Source organism: Perna viridis, chromosome 10, assembly GCF_037379345.1.
Source record: "Perna viridis isolate PV_CMFRI_1.1 ecotype Kerala chromosome 10, ASM3737934v1, whole genome shotgun sequence".
NCBI lineage: Eukaryota > Metazoa > Mollusca > Bivalvia > Mytilida > Mytilidae > Perna > Perna viridis.
Window position 1 is genome coordinate 27781891 of NC_142454.1, and position 23403 is coordinate 27805293.

The 23403-nt window shown below is 31.7% G+C and overlaps 1 protein-coding gene across 1 annotated transcript in view; it reads right to left on the reverse strand.

The window, feature by feature from the left end:
- Positions 1-9781: 9781 nt before the first annotated feature.
- Positions 9782-23403, reverse strand: part of LOC148605225 (receptor-type tyrosine-protein phosphatase kappa-like) — a 44701-nt gene continuing 31079 nt past the window's right edge. The window contains exons 10-24 of the mRNA XM_088548004.1: positions 22590-22677; positions 21468-21541; positions 20871-20907; positions 20559-20656; positions 20050-20175; positions 18154-18302; positions 17755-17890; positions 17219-17368; positions 16523-16622; positions 16168-16241; positions 14790-14921; positions 14026-14148; positions 13141-13292; positions 11986-12121; positions 9782-11266 (exon numbers count right to left, since the gene is read on the reverse strand). Coding sequence (XP_088404130.1) covers positions 11192-11266; positions 11986-12121; positions 13141-13292; positions 14026-14148; positions 14790-14921; positions 16168-16241; positions 16523-16622; positions 17219-17368; positions 17755-17890; positions 18154-18302; positions 20050-20175; positions 20559-20656; positions 20871-20907; positions 21468-21541; positions 22590-22677 — 1650 coding nt within the window. The 3' untranslated portion in view covers positions 9782-11191. The remainder of the gene's footprint in view (positions 11267-11985; positions 12122-13140; positions 13293-14025; positions 14149-14789; positions 14922-16167; positions 16242-16522; positions 16623-17218; positions 17369-17754; positions 17891-18153; positions 18303-20049; positions 20176-20558; positions 20657-20870; positions 20908-21467; positions 21542-22589; positions 22678-23403) is intronic.

Below are 23403 nucleotides of genomic sequence, written 5' to 3' on the forward strand. Positions count from 1 at the left end.
ATCTTGTATATCTTTGACTCCAGCAGATAAGACCAACAAAAAATGCTGGAAAACTCCATACTGCTCACAAAGATTGCTTCATTGGTAAATTATTTAATATAAACTGGATAGGATATTACACAAATAAAAGTGTTAGTCATGAATAGAAATATGTAAAAAATAACAATAACCCTATCATTTAGTCAAAACACTTCAAGTCCACCCCTGGGGTCTTGATGAATGGTTCCGGATAACCACACCCAGTTGAAGGCTGCAGTTTGCCCCTAAATTAAATGATACAAGTTAAGCGAAATAAACACCTTTCTGGTTTCCTGAACAAATAAGTAAAATACAATTTGAAAAACTGGCAAGACACCGGTTTAATCGATTAGATATTGGAAAAAAAAGAAAAACACACATGTTCATGGATTCTAGAATTTTTCATGTTTTCAGTATACAATCAGTTGAAATTATTCTTTTTCTTGCTATCACATTGTGTGGTTTCCCATTCACACGAAAGCCTTAAAATCAGTAACTCATGAATAATAATATTTCCAGAATAAACGGCTATAACTCTTATTAAAATTATCGAGCCTGGCTGAAATTTTACTTGTTCTAAAAGTAAAGTTTATTTAGCGTGCCTTAAAATAACAAACAAGAAGAACATTCAACAACATGTAAAGTGCAAAAAATACTAAATTCACATATATTGAAAATAACATAACTCTTATACATCTATGTTATGACCATAATAGCTTAAATTTGAAATTACCTAAATATATATATATTATTTGTCTTGAAATATGAACAAATCTGCTGACAGACAATATCCTATATGACTGTTGAGCAACTACAACATGTGCCCAGACAGTTGATTAAATTTCTAGAGGTTATTTATCAAGTAAGCGCTACCACATATTATGAAAAAGGATGAAAACGGTTGAAATGTACAAAATGCAATAACTCAACCATGGAGGATAAAGTTATTTTACAAGGCCACATATATGTCCACAATGAATGCCAAGACCAAGGGACAGGAAACATTTACCAGTTATCGATTGAAGTATTTTATAGTGCTGACTTAAAAATACCCGTTTCTGCTTTGCGATCCTGTATTCCGATACGTGTTAAGGTTGTAAGCCCAAAATGACACAAAGCCATCCTTGTATTGTAAGATATACTTTTTTATCTTTATAATGGTCAATCAATTGACACTGAACTATCATGTATATTAAGTTATTCATGTTACAATGAAGAATCTAAGGTTAAAGTGACAACCACTTACCAAAGTACGTCTGCCGCTTTTTTTTTTTTTTATTTATTTATTTATTTATTTTTTTTTTTTTTTTTTGGGGGGGGGGGGGGTGTGGTGCATAGACATTGCATGTACAATTTAAAGAAGATAACACAATTTACACATAGATGTTGTAGTGATAGTTTTTGTGGTATTCCGAAGGACATTTAGTGTAAAAGATTAAATTATTTCTCATATATAACCATTTTTTTATGTAGAAGGATATGTAACTCTGATTTGGCTGGAAATAATTTTCGTTTCTTTGGTTGGTTACACTGTTTGGTATTCCGTAGATTTTGATAGATTTTGAAACTGAAAGTGAAACGGGAAGTATTATTTAAAACTGAATATAGTCTAAATCAATTATGCTGAAAATGGCTTTTTATTCTTGTCAAACCTACTGTCTAAAATGTTATTTGAATGTATTATTAAATTTTCATTTTTCTATTTGTTAAGGTGTGTGTATTCTGTATTTATCTCAAAAGTTAAATAAAAAATCGACTTATTTTTATAGTTAGATTTTTATTGTTGTATTCTTTTCCATTTCTGTACCGGCTTAGGGGATTGTACGCTCACAAACATGTTTAACCCCGCAACAAACTTAATGTGTATTACAAGTATTTTACACTTGACAAGCAAGTATTTCTAGGAAAGGAGGCCTTTTTGATTTAAGTTTGAACTCTAAAAAAAACCAAATATTTTGGCCTCATTAGAAATAAAAACTTTCAAAGCAGTTTTGACAACACCGTGTTAAATACATACACGCTTACATACATGTACACCTATACATACATACACACATACATACATACACACATACTTCAAAAAATAAAGGGATTATATACCTAAATACGTTTACACATATATAGTTATATCAAATATTGTTACTTTATTATCATTTTTCATTATAAAGTTGAGGGGAAAAATATTTAACAAATAATAAAAAAATTAGTATGTAATATACTCACTGCAAAGAGGTATAAAACAAAATTCCCATCGTGGGGTAGCATTAACATAGCACCAAGGTCCTTTTGACGATTCTTCATTTTGCCATGGAGCACGGCAATAGTTCATTGTTCCATAGCTAGAACGATCTCTGACATCACGCCACATCATGCATGTTTTACCAATTACTGTTGTACGCTTTGTCCCATTGTACTTCCCTGTCCAGTTAGTTGGATAAGAATCAATGCAGTCTTGGTTTTTTAACACAGATAAAGCAGTGAACAGTGAACAAATGCAGAATATGAATTGCTTTTCGGACTTTTTTTTTTTTATCGTTTTCGTTTTGTTGTCTCAAATTTGGCATGAACGATATATTTAGAAACCGTTGTGTGCCAAAGTAAGTAAACAAACCAATAAAACGTCCTGGCATATTAATTCTATGATTAAACCACATGGATAACGGCGATCTTAACAGCGTACAACAGGACTTCTTTACTTTAAAGCTTGATTATTGAAATGGTACTGATTTGGATCAGAGGTTTTGGTTAGTTTTGGTATAAAGTGTTGTATGATCTGAATACATTAAAGGTGTTAAAACAACACAGTTTATATCGTAAATATATTTATCGATTTTCCTCTATGTTCGTCTTCCTTTTATTGCTTTTCGAGTTTAAAATGCAAATGTAAATGTATTCATATGTTATGCCAGAGCTTGCCGAAACTACGCAGACTGTTTGTATCGCGCTAGAACTCTAACAAATAGGCTTTTGGAACAGTGTTATGTTGCTAATTGCGATGATACAAACAGCCTAAGAATTTACAACAAGCAATGGCATAACGTATGAGTTGTGTTATAAAAAAAACTCCATACGCGGGTACTGAAGGGATGTTACCACAAATGAAAGGAAAGTTGACGATACGGAATGAAAATTCATCGCGTTTGTCGTAAACTTTAGTCATTATTTTTCTTTTTCCATCGATCACTAGATGTAGGTCATTATATGAGGCTGACCTCAAAGTGTCTGTAGCATACTTTATCCGAAAATCATTGGGGTAGATACGATGTATCAAATCACTGAAACTTGGATAACTTAATGATAGTACGTCTTCTGTATAGAGGGCAATGAAAATATAGCTTAACTATGATCTTTCTTTCGGATAAGATTGCTATAAAGTCAGCCTAAAAAAAAGTGAAGAAATAGGTCAGCAAGTAGAGGAGCATATTTTTTCCCATTGAAATGCCGACTGTTTTTTGAAAAACGCGTCCAACAAACTGAACAAATATGTTGTCAATACAAAATTCAAGCATTTCTAAAATATCTTCAATATATCATTAAGCTAATTAATCAAAAAGATTGTTCTAATATAAATATTGGCTTCTTTATCATTTCAAATTTCATTTTATTTATTAATTTTTTTTTAGAAAAAATAAAATCCATTTTCACTAATGTTTAAATATTGGAATAAAAGAAATATTTCGTCGTGCCGGTAGGTATGGAACAAAACAGTTAACAGTTAAACCTCTCTAAACCAAACCTTGAATAATTCGAATTAAAACCGTTTAGTTGTATGTTCCTTCTCATCAAAATTAAATACATTTTGGAACCTTGATAAAGAGAAAACTTGTAGAAATCGATTGTATTTTAAAGGCCGAAAGCAGTTCGGTCCAAACAAGTTTCACTAAACATTTTTTTTAATCAATTATCAGGTTGAGATTTTTGTAAATTTTTGCAAAATTGGTTCAAAAGTTAAATGTCGACTGTCTACGTAGTTAAAATATATTATATTGTAGTAATTGGTAGCAGATAATGTAAATTGCAAATTCCTGCGTTCAATATGAATGTTGAAAGAAGGCTTGATACAATAGTGCATTTAACAACATATTGTGTATAACTTACTAATGATGGTATATTCTATATAGCCGTCGTTTCTAACTATGGCATGCGAAAAAACTATCCTTGCAAAACAAAAATTAAAATCTACTAATGTTTAAGAATACATTTTGACAACAATATTCCCACACTATTCGCACTTTATGCTGAACAGTTATTACACACATGAAAAACAATGAATGAATGACCCCACTTTTTATAATCAATTTATTTACGGTAGCATTGAAAATGCATGAACATGTTTATGGTTTATATGAGTATAAAGTTGCAATATTTTGTATTGTTTGAGACACTTTTATGTTTTATCACTTCACAACGACATCAGTAGAAACGTCATCAAGCACACTATTGTAATAATCATATATGTGGGAATTTTATGTGTTGAATAGTTCTGTCGTAGTAGTAACAGAAGTTTTATATAGAAAAAAATAGTTAAATCCTACCTTGAGCTACTATGAATACTCCAGCATGCAATACAAAAAAAGTACGAAGAAATACGTTTGCATTTTTCTTTAGGCAATCGGTTCGAACAAGACTCTATATACACATTACAGTTAAACACGGAAGTAAAGGCTTTTCAGATATTTTTCTTTGTAGATAACACCGAAATTCTTCCAAAAATATATGGTGTGAGATAAAAATGTTACAATAATGTTACTTTTCTTTGTATACAGTAAAACCTCGTTGAATCGAAATTAGAGAGACCAGGTAAAAAGAGTTCGAGTCATCCGAAGTAGAGTTTAACCCAGAAATATATTGGTATGTGATTGGTTTTCCATTGTAAATGATTTGCTTTGCTGTACTCCACTTGACTTGAACTTCACTTTATCAGGGTACTCCGTGTTGGTTTACATATTGTATCGGAATACGATGCTTGTGGGCATGTTTTTTTTTACAAACGGTCGCAATTCAATCAGAACGAATTGTGCACTTGCTGACATATTCCTTCACTCATATCAAATTGATTTTATAGCTGATTTGCTCCAAGAGACGGAATTATGTAATCTCAGTTTCCGCCTTAGACATGGTGTATTATCATTTGATAAATCCTAGTAACGGGGATTTTTGACATCGCATATACCCCAAATACCTGCGTATTAAGTTGTCTTATTACAACTCAAACGGTATGACAGAGCTTTGTTACTATGCACACTGTTTGTATCACGCAAAACTACTTACAATTAGGCTTCTGGAACAGGGTTACGTTACTACCAGATTAAGGTAATCACTACAGAAGTTTTATAATCGTCATCAAATATACTTATAGATCGTAACGCAGTACCCATTTGACCTATAAAAACTTATTTGTTCAACGTGTCATAATGTTTCTTTCCTCTTTCGTCTACCTTGGACTTGACTTTTTACGAGCAACCGGGCGGGTGTTTCTAAAAAAGCAGAGGACACATATCCTATCGGCGGACCTGGTCCATGCTCCAGGATTTTAGAAACCGATGTGCTCATTTACTTTTGTTACTGTGTATGTATAATTTTATTTTTTTTTTATTTTCTTTGTTGCGTGTGTCTATTTGCGATGATTGTTTTTTGTCCATGAATTAAATTCTTTTTTATTTCCGCCAGTATATTGGTTCACTTGATTACTTATTTACAAAGAATAATCTCAAACAAGAAATAAATGAAAAAAAAAAAACCACATTTTTATATATACGGCTGCATATGCTGCAAAACGTTTCATCATTTTACGGACAATATTATACCTGAATATTTCACTAAGATCATATAACATTTTTATTTAATGGTCAAATACTTAGATATTTTCATTATAATACTATTGAACACCTTTCAAATCATCTTTGAAATAAGTTTAACATAGTCAATTTTACAATATCTATTTTCTAAAATTAAAGGGGGGTATTACATGTAGAATGCATACCGTATCTACGACATTTTTGACATTCATTTAAGTCAACATGTAAGCAACACTATGATTTTTTTTTATAAATACCTTTTGGTATTTTATAGGAAACTATCAATACACAGATTAGTGAGCAGAGATAATCGGCGCTTGGGTAAGGTCTACGCTTATAAGTACTCTCATATGTATTTATTCTTAGATAATATTGAAAGATCAAGTTATAGGGTTGAGTGCAAACAATCATTCTCAGATAATCATTTAACATTTAAACATCGCCAATGAAATATACACTGTCAGACTTACTTTTAAGAAAGGCAGATAAATTTGGCACGTGATTGATGTGATTTCATTAGCGCTCCTTAATTTTAGTTTAGAAAATTTAAATTACAAATAAAAGTTCTCACCAATCGTTATACAAAATTCTGAGAACGTTAATTTCGCTAATGATAGCTTTAAAGTAAAAGCAATCAGATGTCAGGATTCCGGTCAGATGATACGAACTCCAATGACATTAAGGTATCGTTTATGCGAGTTAAATTTGACTAATCACAAATTAAATTTTACGCATAGATAAACGTAAACAAAGATCAGGTGTCCAGTCTAGAGGAGAATTAGGAACCGAGAAAATATAGTAAACGTTTCTAATCAGAACACAGTCCGAGAAAAAATGTACATTGCGATCAATGGTATAAGGCAGTCCTCAGCTTACGGGGATTTAGACCAAGAAAACGCAGAATCCAATATCTGTGTCTTAATCGATAACATTCGTCATCGTCTCCGAAATCAACTTCCACATTGCCATCCAATGATTTACTACACCAAGAGACGTAAATCATCTACCTAGACCAACGCTAGCAAAAAAAGCCACGATTAGATAATTATTTATATCATAAATTTCTAACCAATTAATGGTCTTCAATCCTTGTATTTCGACATACATTTTGTTGATTTAGTGAAAGTTAAAGGAAAGTGATTGAACTCTGTTCAACAACCATCTCTCTCGTAAAAATCAAAAGGTAGTCTTCTTCCTTTTCTGCTGTAGGTGGAGTTCTACAGGGATTTGTATTGTGACCTCAACTATGTTAGAACTGTCAAATTTCTATCATATTTTTTTGGTCGTTCCCTCTGTGGGACTCGAATAACTCGTACCTCTGTGACATCTATGACAACACCGTCTGCGCCCTAAACCACTCGGTGATCTAGGCTAAATAAAAATATATCGGATTATATATATACTATCTTCTTTACGTAAACTGTTGGCAGATGACACGTGTTTGGGCTACTCAAATTTCAGTCTTCAAGCATAAAAAATGTAATTAATTATGATTTTAGGGACTTGAATGATCGGTCCTCCAAATGGCTGTGTCATTCAACCCAGAGAAAAAGGATATCATGCTCTTTTCAAAAAATGAACTACAGGTGTCATTTACTGTCTCTTTTAATGGGGTGCAAATACAACATACAGATTCTGATAAGCATCTTGGAGTAAAATTCAAGATAATGGTAAAATGATCATCCATATTGTAAACTTGCTCTAAGTGCATCAAAACACTTGTGTGTACTACACAATTTCAAATTGAATTTTGGTTAAGTAAAAAACTCGACAAATTATATCTTGTATTTTAAGCCCAATCTTAAAATATGCCGATGAGATCTGGAATAATTGCGGTGTCATCTACACTTACACATTTGGGGAAAGTAACAGATCTTCCAATATTTACGAAATGTAGTTATTTATACGAAAAAAAAAACAGGTTGGGAAAAACATGTCTGAAAAGCGAAATAAGAGACAATTACACATATTTTTATGGAATACAAAATGGCAGTGCTCCAAGCTATCTCTGCGAACTTGCCCCGTCTTGTTTCGAGTACAGCTGTATATCCGCTACGTAAGGATCTGACCTTATATTACCCTTGTGTAGATTATCAACAATTATTAATTAACGAAATTACTACAATATGTATAAAAATGTCCATCCTATATGAACCGAAAATGTCGTTAACTGGTCAATACAAACCGGAAATTCCTACAGCCGATCATTATAAAATCAAAGCCATGCATTACGAATTTCAAAACAGGGCATCAATACTGGACCATTATGATCTAAATCAAAATGGCGAATTTTGTTTTTAAATAAGTGACAACTTATATGAAGAGTGACTTTATATTTCAATTAATTAGATTAGTATATTTAAAGTTGATGAAGATGGTATTGGGACTTAGTATATTAAACTATTTTGTATATTTAATCTTGAGCTTCAAATTTAAGATTGGGATGGGGGATTATTGGAAAAGGCAACACAAATGAAATCTTGAAGCGGGAGCACATACATTTCTTTACAGAAATACTAAAGGCAAAAGGTGACTTTCGTGTTTTACTGACTTTCAAAGACGTAATGTGCACTTAAATCACATTGTTTTGCACAAATCAAGCTGTTAAAATTAAACTTTAAAGTACATTTCTTTCCTCTTTGTACTCACCAACCTTGTGCGCTCTGTCAAAAGAGTTCCCACGACATCTGAAAATAGCTTGATTGCAGATCAAAATGCATATAAAAAACAAGGTTTTTATGTAAAAAAAATGGCCAATTTTGTTTTATTTGTTTTTTGTTTAAATTTCACGAGTCACATACTAGGACAGTATAAATAAACCTAAGAAAGATGACGGAAACAACCCAAACGTTCCGTAAATTATGGATATCTGAAAGGTTGTGGTTCTTCAGATGTCGGGTATCGGACGACTGGTCACGTGATGAATTATCTCATGAATTATCATATTGGTGGTCGCAATTTCCCCATATCAATTATTGGGTATGTTGATCATAGTGACCTGATGATTTTTAAAATTGAAAATTGGGTCATTAAAATGTTTTTTTTTCTATCAATTGCGCGTGCCTTCAATGATCGCGCTGTAAAAAAAAACGTAGACCCTTCATTATTAAAAGACCATGACAAGGCTGAGGTTTTTTTTATAGCAACGTGTTAGCTTTTAGAATACGTAACACATTATTTTGTTTCTGTTGTAGTTTACAGGAATGCAAATCAATAATTACAACAATGTACAAAGTATCAAATAATGTATTTGTTAACCGTCACTTATCACTGATATCATCAAGTGAGAGATGATAAGAACACTGTAATTTACGATTTAAGGTCTAATCTACGTTTAATATCAGACAATGGTTTTTTAATGCCAGGGATTAAAAATATGTTATTTATACAATGTTTTACAGTTGTGTTGGTTAGTTGTCATATTAAAAAATGTTTTGATTCTGACAGATTATAAATGGATGACGTTCCTAATGTCTTCACATTATATTTTGTAGTTTTTAACCTGTTTATCATTATTTCATCTTGAACTTGACGCACCTTCCCGACAAATTAGTTCATTATTTGTTTTTCACTTGTTATCATTCATATTGTATGTACTGTTTTGACCGCTGATATTTAATTGCTGCCCACTGGTGTTGACATATTTTAGTAATTATTGAACTGCAAAGAGAGCAAGCGGTGTAGCCGGCTATAAAACCGGCTTAAACCACCTTAATTTGGAATGTCTGTACTAATTACGGACCAATGCAGTTACTATCCGGTTTTTACCCTTATATTGTAATTTGTGGTTACATTTCGCTTTTGTCTGATCCTTTTCAGAACTGCCAAAAATTTATCAATAGGGTAATTGTGTTATTACCCTTTATTAGAAGATGTAACATCTTAATCACGAAATTTGTGCTTAAACTGTTGTTACTGATAAAGTTTTTTGAAAAGGAAATATATTACATATTTAAAAAAGCACAATAAATATAACTTCATTGCGTGCTTTGACAGTGGTTAAGTACACAGTCGTTGAAAAACCTTTAATAAACATATTACAAACGTCATTGACATATGACAGACTTATTTTCTAAGTCAGCAATAAGTTACCGATGTCACACTACACCGGATCTTGCTCAATATAAGTGCCATTTCATGTCAAATATGGACTGTGTTTTAAACAATATAAAGAAATAGTCCTATCAGTCGTTACTTTTCATGTGATAAATAATCCGACAAAGATAACCAGCCCGTGGTAAAAAGATAAAATTAGGTTTTCGTGTATAATTTCGGACATGAAACCATTTTTTTAATTGTAAAAGATCTGGTATAAGCTGTGTTTTTTAAACGATATAAATAAATACGAAAGTAATCATATTAGTCATTACTTCATCACGTATAAAAGACTGACATGTTCTTGGTTAAATGATAAAATGGAGTTTCTTTCTTATATACCAATTTAATTTGGTTCAATTGCGCACCTATATAATATATAAAAAAATAAACATTAAAAAAGCATTATTCACCGATTCTCCGTGCTATTTACCTAAGAGGTTTGACTAGTATGATGAAGACTAGTGCGACTTTTGAACATTACAATATATAATATTATACATGAATACATTTTAAAAATAAATCTTGGAACGTAAATTCAATATAACATGGCTTTTGGACAACTATTTTTTTCTAATTCAGTATGAGTCTTCCGCTGTTACCAAAATGATTTCGGCAAAGAATAAAAATAAGTAAGCAGAGCCAGTCAACTCTTAGTTTAATTTTTAAATAGTGGTAATTGAATAGACACAAACTGTATTTCAGATTCGTACAAAATGGAATGTGTTATTTTTTTCATTCGTGGAACCTGTGATATTTGGTTGTGCCCTTGGGCAATGTCGTAACTGTGGAGAATAGTGTTCTAACATAATTAAAAAAATAATTATATGACTTTGCTAGACGGTTGGAAAAAATGCTTATTAATATTGTTGAAAAAACTGCATTTGTTGTTTATTACTATGCGTGCTTTTTAAACATAGCTTGGGTCATGATAAATTTAAAGAAATGCAAACAAATTTTTGTATAGTTAAAACAATAAAGCACAACAAGCATATACTTTTGTTTATACCCTACTCTTACTTTCAAAATAATATCTTAAAATTCAAATCGGTAATACATACCGACGGTCAATAACTGGACAATGAATATACATAATCTTTCAGGTGCACTTCCTGAACGTGATAGCAGAGGAAAATAAATCAATAGTGATATAAGCTAATAATAAACAATGATAAAAGCAAGTTGAATTGGTTGATATGTGAATATGTCATACACATAAAATTATATAATTCCCGTTAAATGTACACGTTTGATATTTCATTATTTGTTATTGGGAACTGCTAGCTAAAGTTGGCATAGGTCTCGAACTGTTTCAGGTATTCAATGACAGCTTCATACAGGAAACGGTATTGCTCCTACAAAAAAAATATAATTAAGATATGTTTGTCTCCTTGATGCATAAGCATGCGGTTAATATTATGTATTATTGTCTGTCTTCATCGGTATACTCATTTTTTTTTTGGGAACACGAATAAGTGTAAAATAGACCTAAAGTTATGAACTCTATAGTTAATTTATTGGCAACAAAATGAGTCGTATAAAAACTAAAATACCTTAAAATTGTCATGAAGTTGACTTGGGGTTATGTTGTGGGAATGACTGTGAACAGGAAATTACTTTAGCCTATATTCTATAATGTTTTTGAAGTAATGATATACGGTGTTCTGTACTTCTGTACTGGTTGAGTCCGGATTGCTCATTTACTTTGGTTACTTTGTATGTATGGTTTTAGTTACTTCATGTTCCTTGTTATGTTTGTCAGTTTTCCATGTCTGGTCTTTGTCCCTGAATAACATTATTTTGGTTACCGCTATAGCCTTGGTTCCCTTGCCTATTCTTTCAAATATTCAATAGTGATTCCAGTATGTCCATATATGTGTTTTACTTGATTGCATTATAATGGTGTTATCTAGTCTCCTTTTTTTTTACTTTTTAATGATTAATATGATTTGTTGGTTTGTATTTGTTTTAATAGATGTGTTTGTTCTCATTGCCCTTACTTTCCTTTGCATGATCTGAAGTTTTCTGAAGATTGTCACATGTATATGTTTATATAAATTGTCTATGCACTTACATAGTTAGATATAATTTGAGGTCTTCTATTTCTCATCTGTTTGATGGTGTGTTGTATGTCAACATCCTGTTCTATCCTCATTTTCTCTATAACAGCTGACATTACACAATACAGACCACTCTTGTCACATCCATTTCTGAAATATTTAGAAAGACTGTTATTACAAACTACTAAGAGCTCTACTGACAAAAGACTAGTTCGATAAAAGCGATATAAAATGTGAATAATCATTATTGCTTTTAATTGTTTGAAAAAAAAGTTATTTCAATCAGATCAATATACGAATTTCGCTGCCAATGACATCCCGTAAAGAATTTACAAACGAAGCTGTACGTTGTATACCTGTTCTTGCTCAATTGAAATGAGTGTTTCGAACCTACAACTACTTAATGATACTTAATGGAGAAGACAGCCGCGCGGGTATCCCAAAGATTTCCAACAATTTGCATCACAAATATGACAGTTCTAACATCGTTGGGAATTTTGCAGACCCTTCTATAAGTTTACGTTACCTTCCCTGTATCAATTTGATCCGATGGAGCAGTGTAGCGAATAGAGTCGTCACATTCTTAGACGTTTGTACAATATTGATTTGTTGTGACATGCATCATTAATTTGATCCTCTATCCTACATAGTAACACATAGATTAACTGTCACGTACTATCATACATCGTGTACTAAGTTAGAGCCCTAGATTAATTCTACGAGAAGGAATGACGCGGCCAGCGAAAGCTATCTTTTTTTATAGCCTAGCTGGCCGAGTGGTCTAGGGCGCTAGACTTTGTGCAGGCGGTGTTGCCATAGATGTCACAGCGGTACGAGTTCCAGTCCCGCAGAGGGAACGACCAAAAATTTGACAGTTCTAACATCGTTGGGAATTTGGCAGACATTGTTATACGTTTACATATCTTCCCTGTATCAATTTGATCAGATATAGCAGTGTAGCGAATATAGTTGTCACATTCTAAGATGTTTGTATATGTATATACGTGTGTGTGTGTGTGTGTGTGAATTAAAATTAACACCTTTTATTTTAAAATGTTCATGTACTTACCTTTTAAAGAAAATTAAACATGTTTAATATAAAATCTTAATAGTTGTGTTCTACGATAAATGTTCAGTTTTAAATATGCACTGGATTCTTGTTTACTTACAGACAATGGACAAGAAGAGGGCCTACTCCACTTTGCCTTCGATGTGCCTCGTCTATGTCACTGATGAAGGAAAACAAAACTTCGATGTTATCTGGTATGGTTTTCTCGTCATTCCAGAACATTTGCTGGAAAAGGGTCACTGTTTTCTGTTCCTAGAAAACGTGTCAACTTTTTAAGGATGCATTTTTATTGTTCAGTTATATTTAAAGCAAAGCAAATTATTCAACTATGTACATATGTGTCAATGGTTGGTGTATCTTATTCTGTCATGCATACATTGATTTATTTACATATATTTAATTACACTGGGAAGTATTCTGTAGATCCAATTAGAAACAATTAGCAATATCAAAAGTGCTTTCAGAGCAACATACAATTTCGTGTGTCTGTTAACACATATTTAAAAAATATATCGTTCATTTAAATGTTAATGTATTCGGTGCATCAAAATGGCTTACTCGAGTGTTAGAAAAATGAGACGTATTAAAGCGTAAGCTTCAACCATAAGTGAATTGTAAGAAGACATCATGTCAAAAACAAGAGAAAGATGTTGTTACCAAGCGCCAAAATTAAGAAGTGTTTCAGTCACGTAATCAACGAATTTGTCCATGCCTTTGAATGTTTGTTCACGATACAAACGGAATTGTTCTCGTCAGTTTATATATAAGATGGCAGGTTATTTTTAAAAGTATGAATTATATACGACAAATGTTTTAGTTAATGATTTTAATAGATGCTTAGTTGTGCAATGAAATATATACGACAAATGTTTTAGTAAATGATTTTAATAGATGCTTAGTAGTGCACTACTTACTTTTGCCAAAAGTGAATATTCAACGACCATTGAAAATTACCAAAATGTACGTTTGGAATTTTAGAACTTACATGATTAGAAGTTAATGAAAGTTCCATCATTACATAATGTTTCTTTCTGACTAACTTCTGATGCTTGATTTCAAACGGTCCTAAATTTAAATTTCCATCGTCTTGCTTAGGCCAGTACACATCCTGTAAATTTAAACACAATAATGTAATCTTCGATAGAATGACATCATTATTACCTATTTTATGAAAGACTGACGGTTTCGTATTCATGTTATTTTTTAACTTCTATTCGTGAAACATTCAATAGTTAAACCTGTTTAAACCGAACACTGAACAATTCAAAAACCTATGCAAAGCATACACCTTTCAGAAATCTTATTAACTTCAGCTTTTGAAAATACATTTTGCATCTCAATAAATCAAACACTTGTCTCATCCGAAGTAAAATATATAATGGGTTTTGTTTACACAGTTTGTAATGTATGTGATGCTTAATGTTTTACATTTTTGTGCACGATATATTTACAAGAAGATAGTATTTTACTGCATGCACTGAAGCTCTTTCTTTTAAACACGAAGCGTTAAGATTAAACTATTTATTATCCGAGCTTAAGTGATAATATGCATAGATTTGTCTTTATAATTATAACTGGAACTACATAGTAGATACTTAAGCAGATAGCCGTTACCACTTATAAGACGTTGTTTCTTTACATAAATATTGGCAAAACCTGTCGAAACCTCAGCAATGATATTGTTCGCATACGTACAAAGAAACGGGATTAAATGCTAAGAAAATTTAATAACGATTCATTGGTATTTACCTTTTGTTCATATTCAGTGTTAAGCATGACGACAACTGATATTCCATAGTCATAAACCAGCCTCCAGAAATCTACCACTGTGTTTTCCATCGGCATTTGGGTCACAACAAACGCGCGGCTGCATTTATATCCCTGTAATGTTTCATGAAAACACATTGCTTAAGAATTATATTATCGTGGAAAACTCAACAGTTCAACAATCAAAATCCATATGGAATATGTTCATACTCGCCGATTAGCATTTTGTTTTCCAGTTAAGAGTTGAAATTTCGGCTTAATCTTAGTATTGTCGTCTGTGATGTGTTATTGCAATGCCTATGCAACATTGAAGAATAGAAGTAATTATCTACATAATACGTATTTTAATTACATCATATTTATTATACTTTATGAAACCCTGGATCTGGCTTAATATTTGTCCATGTGCATATCTAGTTGTCATGAGGCAATCGTGTGAGTGTTGGTGACAAATAATTGTATTTTTCAGTTAAGTTTGTATCACGTGTTATGATTGACTAAATGTATTAAAATGTATTAGAGTTATTGTTTAAGTGAAGCGGAAGTTAAATATGTATATGCAGAGAAATTCATTACTCTTTATTTTCTGGAATACCATTAGAAATAAAAATCTACCATTCGTAACTAAATAAATTCTTCAAGATAAATCCGATCTATACAGGTTGATTGTTATAAGATTTAAACAAAATTTTAATCGACTGAAATTTTTCAACATATTTATTCAGATTGAATTATTGCCTGTTCTGTTGAGTCTGTTTAAAAACAATAGATTAGAAACCCACCATAATGCTGAGCAATTTTCAATGTTATCAAACATTTTGTAAATTCGTTTAATGAGAAACTACGCAAAATAATATATATATCGTGTACTAAGTTACAGCCCTAGATTAATCGTACGAGGAGGAATGACCCGGCCAGTGAAAGCTATATTTTATATAGCCTAGCTGGCCGAGTGGTCTAGGGCTCTGGACTTAGTGCAGGCGGTGTTGCCATAGATGTCACAGCGGTACGATTTCGAGTCCCGCGACGGGAACGACCAAGAAATTTGCTTCGCAAATTTGACAGTTCTAACATCGTTGGGAATTGTTCAGACCCTTCTATAATTCAACGTTATCTTCCCTGTATTAATTTGATCCGATGGAGCAGTGTAGCGAATAGAGTCGTCACATTCTGAGACGTTACATATATTTTAACTATAGTTTAAGTGTGGAATATGAACCTATGTAATGTAATATAGATACTGTGGTGTGATAAAAGTCATGATATATAGGATACACAATATAGGGTTTACATCACTTGTAATGTATATACTAAAGACGTAAATTTTATTATCAGTATGCCATATGAAAGTACCCCTTACCGGCAAGAAAACAGCGTTGATGTAATCATTGTGGCCTTCAACAGTTGATATCAAACGTGGCATTTCTGATTCCACTACAAAGGAAATCATATCATAGTAGTTCAAAATAAACTTTATTTTTCATTTACTGAAAAAAAAAATATTTGTTTCTTATTGGTACTAACTTTCAAATTAGTACATTGTACAAATAAATAACAAGACATTTAAAAAAAACAAGACTATGAAAGTGAAAACCAATGTTGACATAATTGATATAAGCTGCATCCCCCCCCCCCCCCACACACACACAAATTAATGACACAAACTGATGTTCAAGCACAGTACGTTATTAAAATTAAACTGATTAATTTTATACCTGGGATTATATTACTGTATCTGTTCTTTTTCTTGTTTTCAGGATTCTTTCCTTTCTCAAAATCATCTTTGTCATGTTTCGTCGACAGTGATGTAAGGAGCTGAAGAATTGGAATAACGACAATGGATAAAGGCATAAAATGCACATTTTTCATTGTGGGTTATAATGCTTTTATCTTGTTCATCTACATCGGTAAAATATAGTATAAAAACTTGGTTAAAATACAATACATTCATCTAAAGTAATAGAATCACTCCCTAAAAAAATATAGGCGATGAATTGTCATATATTATATCATAGATATATATATATCCTGTACTGTTTTGACAATTGTATTAACCAACACTACATTTTGTACTCATTTAATTATAATATACCAAATAGTAACTAACCCTAATCAATCGGGATGTTTATTGATCTATAAAACTTAATGTAAACCCACCATTTCCATCAGAAATGCCTGTACACAGTCGAGGTCATTATTGTTATTTCTTATTTCCGGAGTTTGCCTTGATATAGCAATTTGATAGACTTTCTCTTTGAATATGACATTGATTTAATCAATCCGGTAATATTGTACTAACTCTACTTTTATATCATTTCATCATTATCAAACCATTTCAAAAGATTAAATGTGTCATTAATAATATTGCGATTTCAAATGGACAATTTCATTCCGAACACCACAGTACTTACATCATATTCCACTTGCAACTTATGTTTTTTCTTAGTATAATCAAACTTCATTAGATCATTGTAAATATCAGGAAAATCTTTAGTAGGTGTCGCAGTGTAAGGACAAACCAATGCTTCTAAGACAGCATCGTGAAGGAATACGTACTGGCGCTAGCATGACAAAATTGATTATGTAAGAAAACGACACGTTGAAAATTCCTGCTGAGCGAACATTTTGTTAATTGGTTTTGAGGGTACACATCCTTTGCTAGTGTCAGACAGAAGATGCAATCTGCTACATCCAACCAAACGTGTTGTCTTACTAATTTCTTTAAGATTATTTACAAAGGGAATTTTAATCTCGTAAACATACCAATTTCTGACATTGATTATTATTGATAATTTAAATGATACAATAATATGTGAAACATATCTTTTGCTTATTTATACATTAATTTGTAAACGTAGTCAATAAATTTATAACCCTGTATTCATATACAGACACTAAGCTTGCCTTCTGTCAAACAACAATGAGTTTAAATGTAGATTCAACTTACAGCGGTCTGTACCATGTTTACCCTCTGTCTTCTTAATGTCTCAACACAACGAAATACGTCAACATAGCCCACTTTTTTTGCCTCGGTTACAGCGTAATCAAGAGCTATGTATGTTCCTGTTCTTCCAATCCCAGCACTTTAAAATAAATTAATGAAGTGATAAATTTGGTAGTTCTTTTTGCAGCAATACAATGCACAACACTAGATCCTTATATTTGTAAATTTACCAAACAGAGATGAATGACTGTTATTTTACCACTCCATTAAAATTTCAATACACTTCAAAAATATATATTTTAAGGTTAACGAAGAAGGGCGAGAAACTTTTGGTTTAAAGTAAGAGTTGTTTTCGTCATACTGCTACTTCATTACTCTGAACATGCAAATGAGTGTTTTTACCTGCAATGGACGATAATTGTGTCTCTTGATGTACTTTCCGTCGAGTTAACCTTGTGTCGAAAATGTACAAGAGAGGATGGATATTTCGGTACATCCTTATCTGGCCAAGCTGTGAAATGGTACTGTACGACGGACTTCTTTGTTCTTTCCTTGTAACATGAGAAGAGAAATACTAAATTTGAAATACTTGAAGTTTCATACAAAAGACCTGAAGTGCCATGGATCTTTCATATTTCCGCATTGATGCGAGACATTTTGCAATTGTACATGTACCTTGACATTTCTCAGTTCCAATTTTGCATTTTACATGTTTTAGATGACATTTTGCAGTTCCAAGTTGTTCGCATTTCTCAGTTCCAGCCTGGGAGTGAGAAATACAACTTGCCACTAACAAAATGTCAACTTTGAACTGAGAAATTCGAGAGTCATGGAACAGCCGGCCTCTCGTAGTTTCATCTAATATTTAGTTAGATTTAGCAGTGTAGAAATCAATATCGCTCTGTAGGTTCACACATTTAACTGTATTTCTCTTAAAAAAATTTAATAACATAATTGTTAACACTACATCCTATTATATAAGAAAATATTTTTTTTTGAGACGACCAAACGGTCCATATATAGTCGTATGATCCTCAGTATCATGCACTATTTTCTATTTACCGTTAGAGTACAGTTTAAATGCGCTGTCACCTCGCTGTTAAAGTAATGATAGTTACACTAAAGTCACCGTTCAACAATTTACGAATCTATTTCATTACTGTATGTCACAGGGCCCTTCGAATACTTCCTTGATAAAAAGTGCTGCCCTATTCATAAATTTTGTCTCTGAGAAAATGTAGACCTTTCACATACTTTGTCAGAAAAAATATATATATACCTTATCTCATAAATATATTAATAATGATATACTACGACATGTAATAGCAATATTTATCATCATCACGTATATAAAAATACGAAAATAGTTGCAACATATGATAAGACAACAATGTTTTGACTATCCATATAATTCGCAATGCAAACATTCAGTAGAACTCTAGCTATGAATCATGCAAAATATGATTCATGGGTTAAAAGCCTACATGTTTTTGTTTATGATATCTTGTTTGAATTGCCATAGTAAACAGAAATAAACATTCAATTTTTCATATAACCCGTGTTCATAGGAGATAAGAATTGTATAGAATGTACTGTAGACTTCAAAATTAATGGATATAAGACACTCAAATATAACATAATCTTTTGGATTTTCAATATTGATTATCTCTTTAGAGCAGGCAGATTAATTACATATTTCATAATTACTTTGCATGTATGATTTTAGTTACTTTATGTTCTTTGTTGTGTATGTCTGTTTTCCATGTCTGGTCTTTGTCTCTGGATTACATTCTTTTGATTACCGCATAACCTTGGTTCCCTTGATTACTCTTTGATTACCGCTATAACCTTGGTTTCCTTGATTACTCATAGACCCATAAAACAACTTACTTACAAAAATAAAAATATGTAGCCTTTTTTGGGGTGTATCACATTTTTCTGATTTTGCATGATTCTTACAAAGACACCTACTTAAAAAGTTTTTCCCACCTATTCACATATATGCAAGTCAGAAGAGTGTACCTATTCCAGCAGCGAGTCCAAACACCTTAAATATAAATAATGGATTCGAACCTGCAGTCACTAGACTCAAAAAGTTCTTACTCAATGACAAACAGAAGTTTAATTGATTTCCTAAATATTTAGCGCTCATATACTACTGACGCCTGTAAGACATGGTCTTGTACACATAGGTTTACAGAACTGACGCATACGCGTATGAAAATTAACAAAAGAGATCATTTTGATCAATTCCTCAAACAAATTATAATGCAAATCATGATTTTTTATTATGGCTACCTTTTGAAGTTTTATATGCCTGATGGTGAAATCTGAGTATACATCTTCCTTCTTCAATGTTATCACAATTCCATCAAAGTCATTTGATTTTCCAACCGTCTCCGGCCAGTAGTGGTTGCATTTTTGCTAAACGAATCACAATTACAGTCGACATGAAAAAAACGAAATTAGACCATTTATTCAGTATATATATCTGCATTTTTCCATATGTGATATATTAAGTACGATTATTCCCAAATCTCAAAGAAATCTTGAAGAAATCTTTTAGACTTCAATGCTTTAACAAATTTTGTTCCTTTACCATATAAATGACTACTGATAATAAAGCGTCGACGAAACAAAACACTCATTTAATAAACAGTGTATCTTATAACTACAATTATATGCAATTGTATATATACTGAAATCCAAAGATTGTTAAACTGGCATAAACATGTTTTGAATTAATGTATTGCTTAAATACAATTATTTATGATGAGAATTATTGCTTTGCATAATTTAAATTGTACCTTGGCTTCCTCAAAAACATTGGTCAGCATTACTATTTTACAACAATCAACCTGCCAAACCATTTGCCAAAATTCATTGACAGTGTTGTCCTGTGGGCCTACAATGTATTTTTTTAAAGTATTATTAATACCTAAACATGTATAAATTTTAGTAATACTACTACCATTTATGATGAATCAAAATTCATTACATAAATTAAGCTACTAGTTGTTTGCTTAATTCATTTTAACTGTCATTTTCTTTTTAATAAGTTTCATTTGCATGATTTTTATGTAGAGCTATACGTGCAATATTTACATATTTTAACTTACCTTGTGCTGCAATGTACTGCTTTAATTGTCCATAACCCTGAAGTAAAGACGAAATTGCGTACGTTCACTCGATTAAATAAAAATCGGTTTAAGCAAATCTATATTAGGTAATACTTAATTTGTTCACGAAAACCAATGAACGATGAAAGTGTTTCTTTTTCTGAAAGACATGTTGATGAGGGAAATGCTTTGTTTTTTGCTTTTTTCCAATTCCAAATGAGTAATGAACAAAGTAACGGACCACTCCACCTAAAGAGGCAATGGGTTTCCTTAGAATCAAACATGTTGTAGCTATCTTCGGAAGGCTTTATCTTGTAATTTTAATTGTAATTAAAGATATATGTTCACTTGTATATATACAATTGTTACTGGAATATGTTTTTATTGAATTTAGACATTTTCTGTTATGGACGGGTTTTAAGCCAATACCCAATACATGTAATATCATTTCCTAATCTAAAACGTGTCGTCAAACAGTTTGTGTTTGTACATTGTAAACCAATAAGCGGATATAAAAAACAGCAACAAATTAATTTTTGTTTGTTTTTTTGTTTATTTAGAATATTTTATGAGAGAGAAACAAATTGTTTAACTAACGTTTATATAAGAAGCGTTGATATAGTCGGACATTAAATGTGGTGTTGTCTTCAGAACAACTCGAGTTTCGTCGTCTGTGAAAAAAAAATTGTGAAGTTATCAATTATATTAAACGAAAATATGTCAGATTGTATCATTAAAGGGAAAAAGTTATTATAATTTATTTACAGAAAAAAGATAATAAGTTAAAACAGGGATTTGTATCAATCTAATTCAGTACCAGTCCATATCAAATCTAGAAAGTTTCAATATCAAAGTGATTTATAGTGAAGAGAAACCCACCGAACAAATGATCTTTTCTTTTCAAATAACATATGCTTTATTTTACGTAACAATTGTCCTTTCCATATTCTGATCTGTACTTTTGAGAAAACCATTGATTTATATAACATCAATCAAATCAAACGAAATCATAGACCATAACTATTTTAAAGTGTTAATTTCAAGTACAATCGATATATTTTTTTCATATCAAAAGCGCAAAGTCCAAATGACAAAGGAGGACTGGTCATGTGATTTGTAACTGGTTCTGAACAAGACGTAAAAGTAAGTTCAATGTTTTTTGACATGCATTAATCACCTCGTTATAAAGACTGCTACTTAAGATATTAGATATTCATATCTTGGTAAATGTTATTGTATTTGATTACATATGTAATTGTAACGTTGTCAGCATTAATGACACAACGTTCGTGTTAACGTCATATTTTAAACACACATCGCTATAAATGATAGAAAACTGATTTCGCACATCTATGTTTTGTCTTTTATGGTATTTAGTTTTATAGATAAATTTGCCCCTGTCTACATTGTGTATATTAATTGCCTTATTAACGTTTTCATGATTTGGCCGTGAGTTCTGTTTCTGGTGTCTCGGGATTGTCCTTTAATTTTCTATAAATTTCTTTGTACGCGTTATCTTGGTTATACCATGTTATTTTTCGTATGTATCTGTTTCCGAGTTTATGCTTCTTCCGTGGGATACAATCTTTTGAAGTTTGGTTCTCTCGATTCCTCTTCACGTTTTATAGGTTTTATCGAGTTTATGTTATGCCCTTATGATATCGTATACCATACACGTGTTGAACTTATGAACGTATTATATAATTAAACAATACTCACACGCGAATAAATTTTTGTACTTATTTTTCATTTTGTTTCCAGGTTTCAGTGCTGCAGTTGTTGGGTATTGGAGACCAGTCTTAAATTTCTGAAATACATAAGATACAAGAAAATCCCCCTTTTTAAACGGAGAAAAGTTTCCTTATTTCACGCACATTCTGAGGCAGAATGTGCGTTTTTCGGAAAAAAAAAATGCCACAATTAAATAAAGAATTAGTGTACGAAAATATCATACAAGATCAACACGAAATAAAACGAACAAACAAATCACACACACACATACAACATAATCATGATAGTGACACACGACAAGCTATGGAAAAACATCAAGACTGCATTAAGGGAAATATTAGCAAATTTGGCTTAACGGATTACGATATAAGACTTTTCCGGAAGTGGATATATTTCTTACAAACATTATTGACCTATACATATAATGTCAACATAAGACATTTTACCAACATTCAAAATGTGTCTTATTGATAGTTTTGTAATATTTTAAACAAGTTTTAGGTACTTAAATGATATTCTGGGGATAAATAGCACTTTACATTCCTGACTCAAAAACATTGAAAAATTAAAACATCTGCATAAAGTGATTGCTTCATCACATGTTATTTAGAAACATCAAGTTTTCTTACAATAAATTTGTGTTGACTTTCACAGTTAGATTAAACGTTCTATTTTGACAGATTAAAACGTATAAAAAAAATTCATAAATATCTATCTGATATTATAAAACCTGTTTTTATCACACATCTCAAAGATACATACAATCCTCCAAATCCTTGATTGTCATGCTTAAACTTGATGT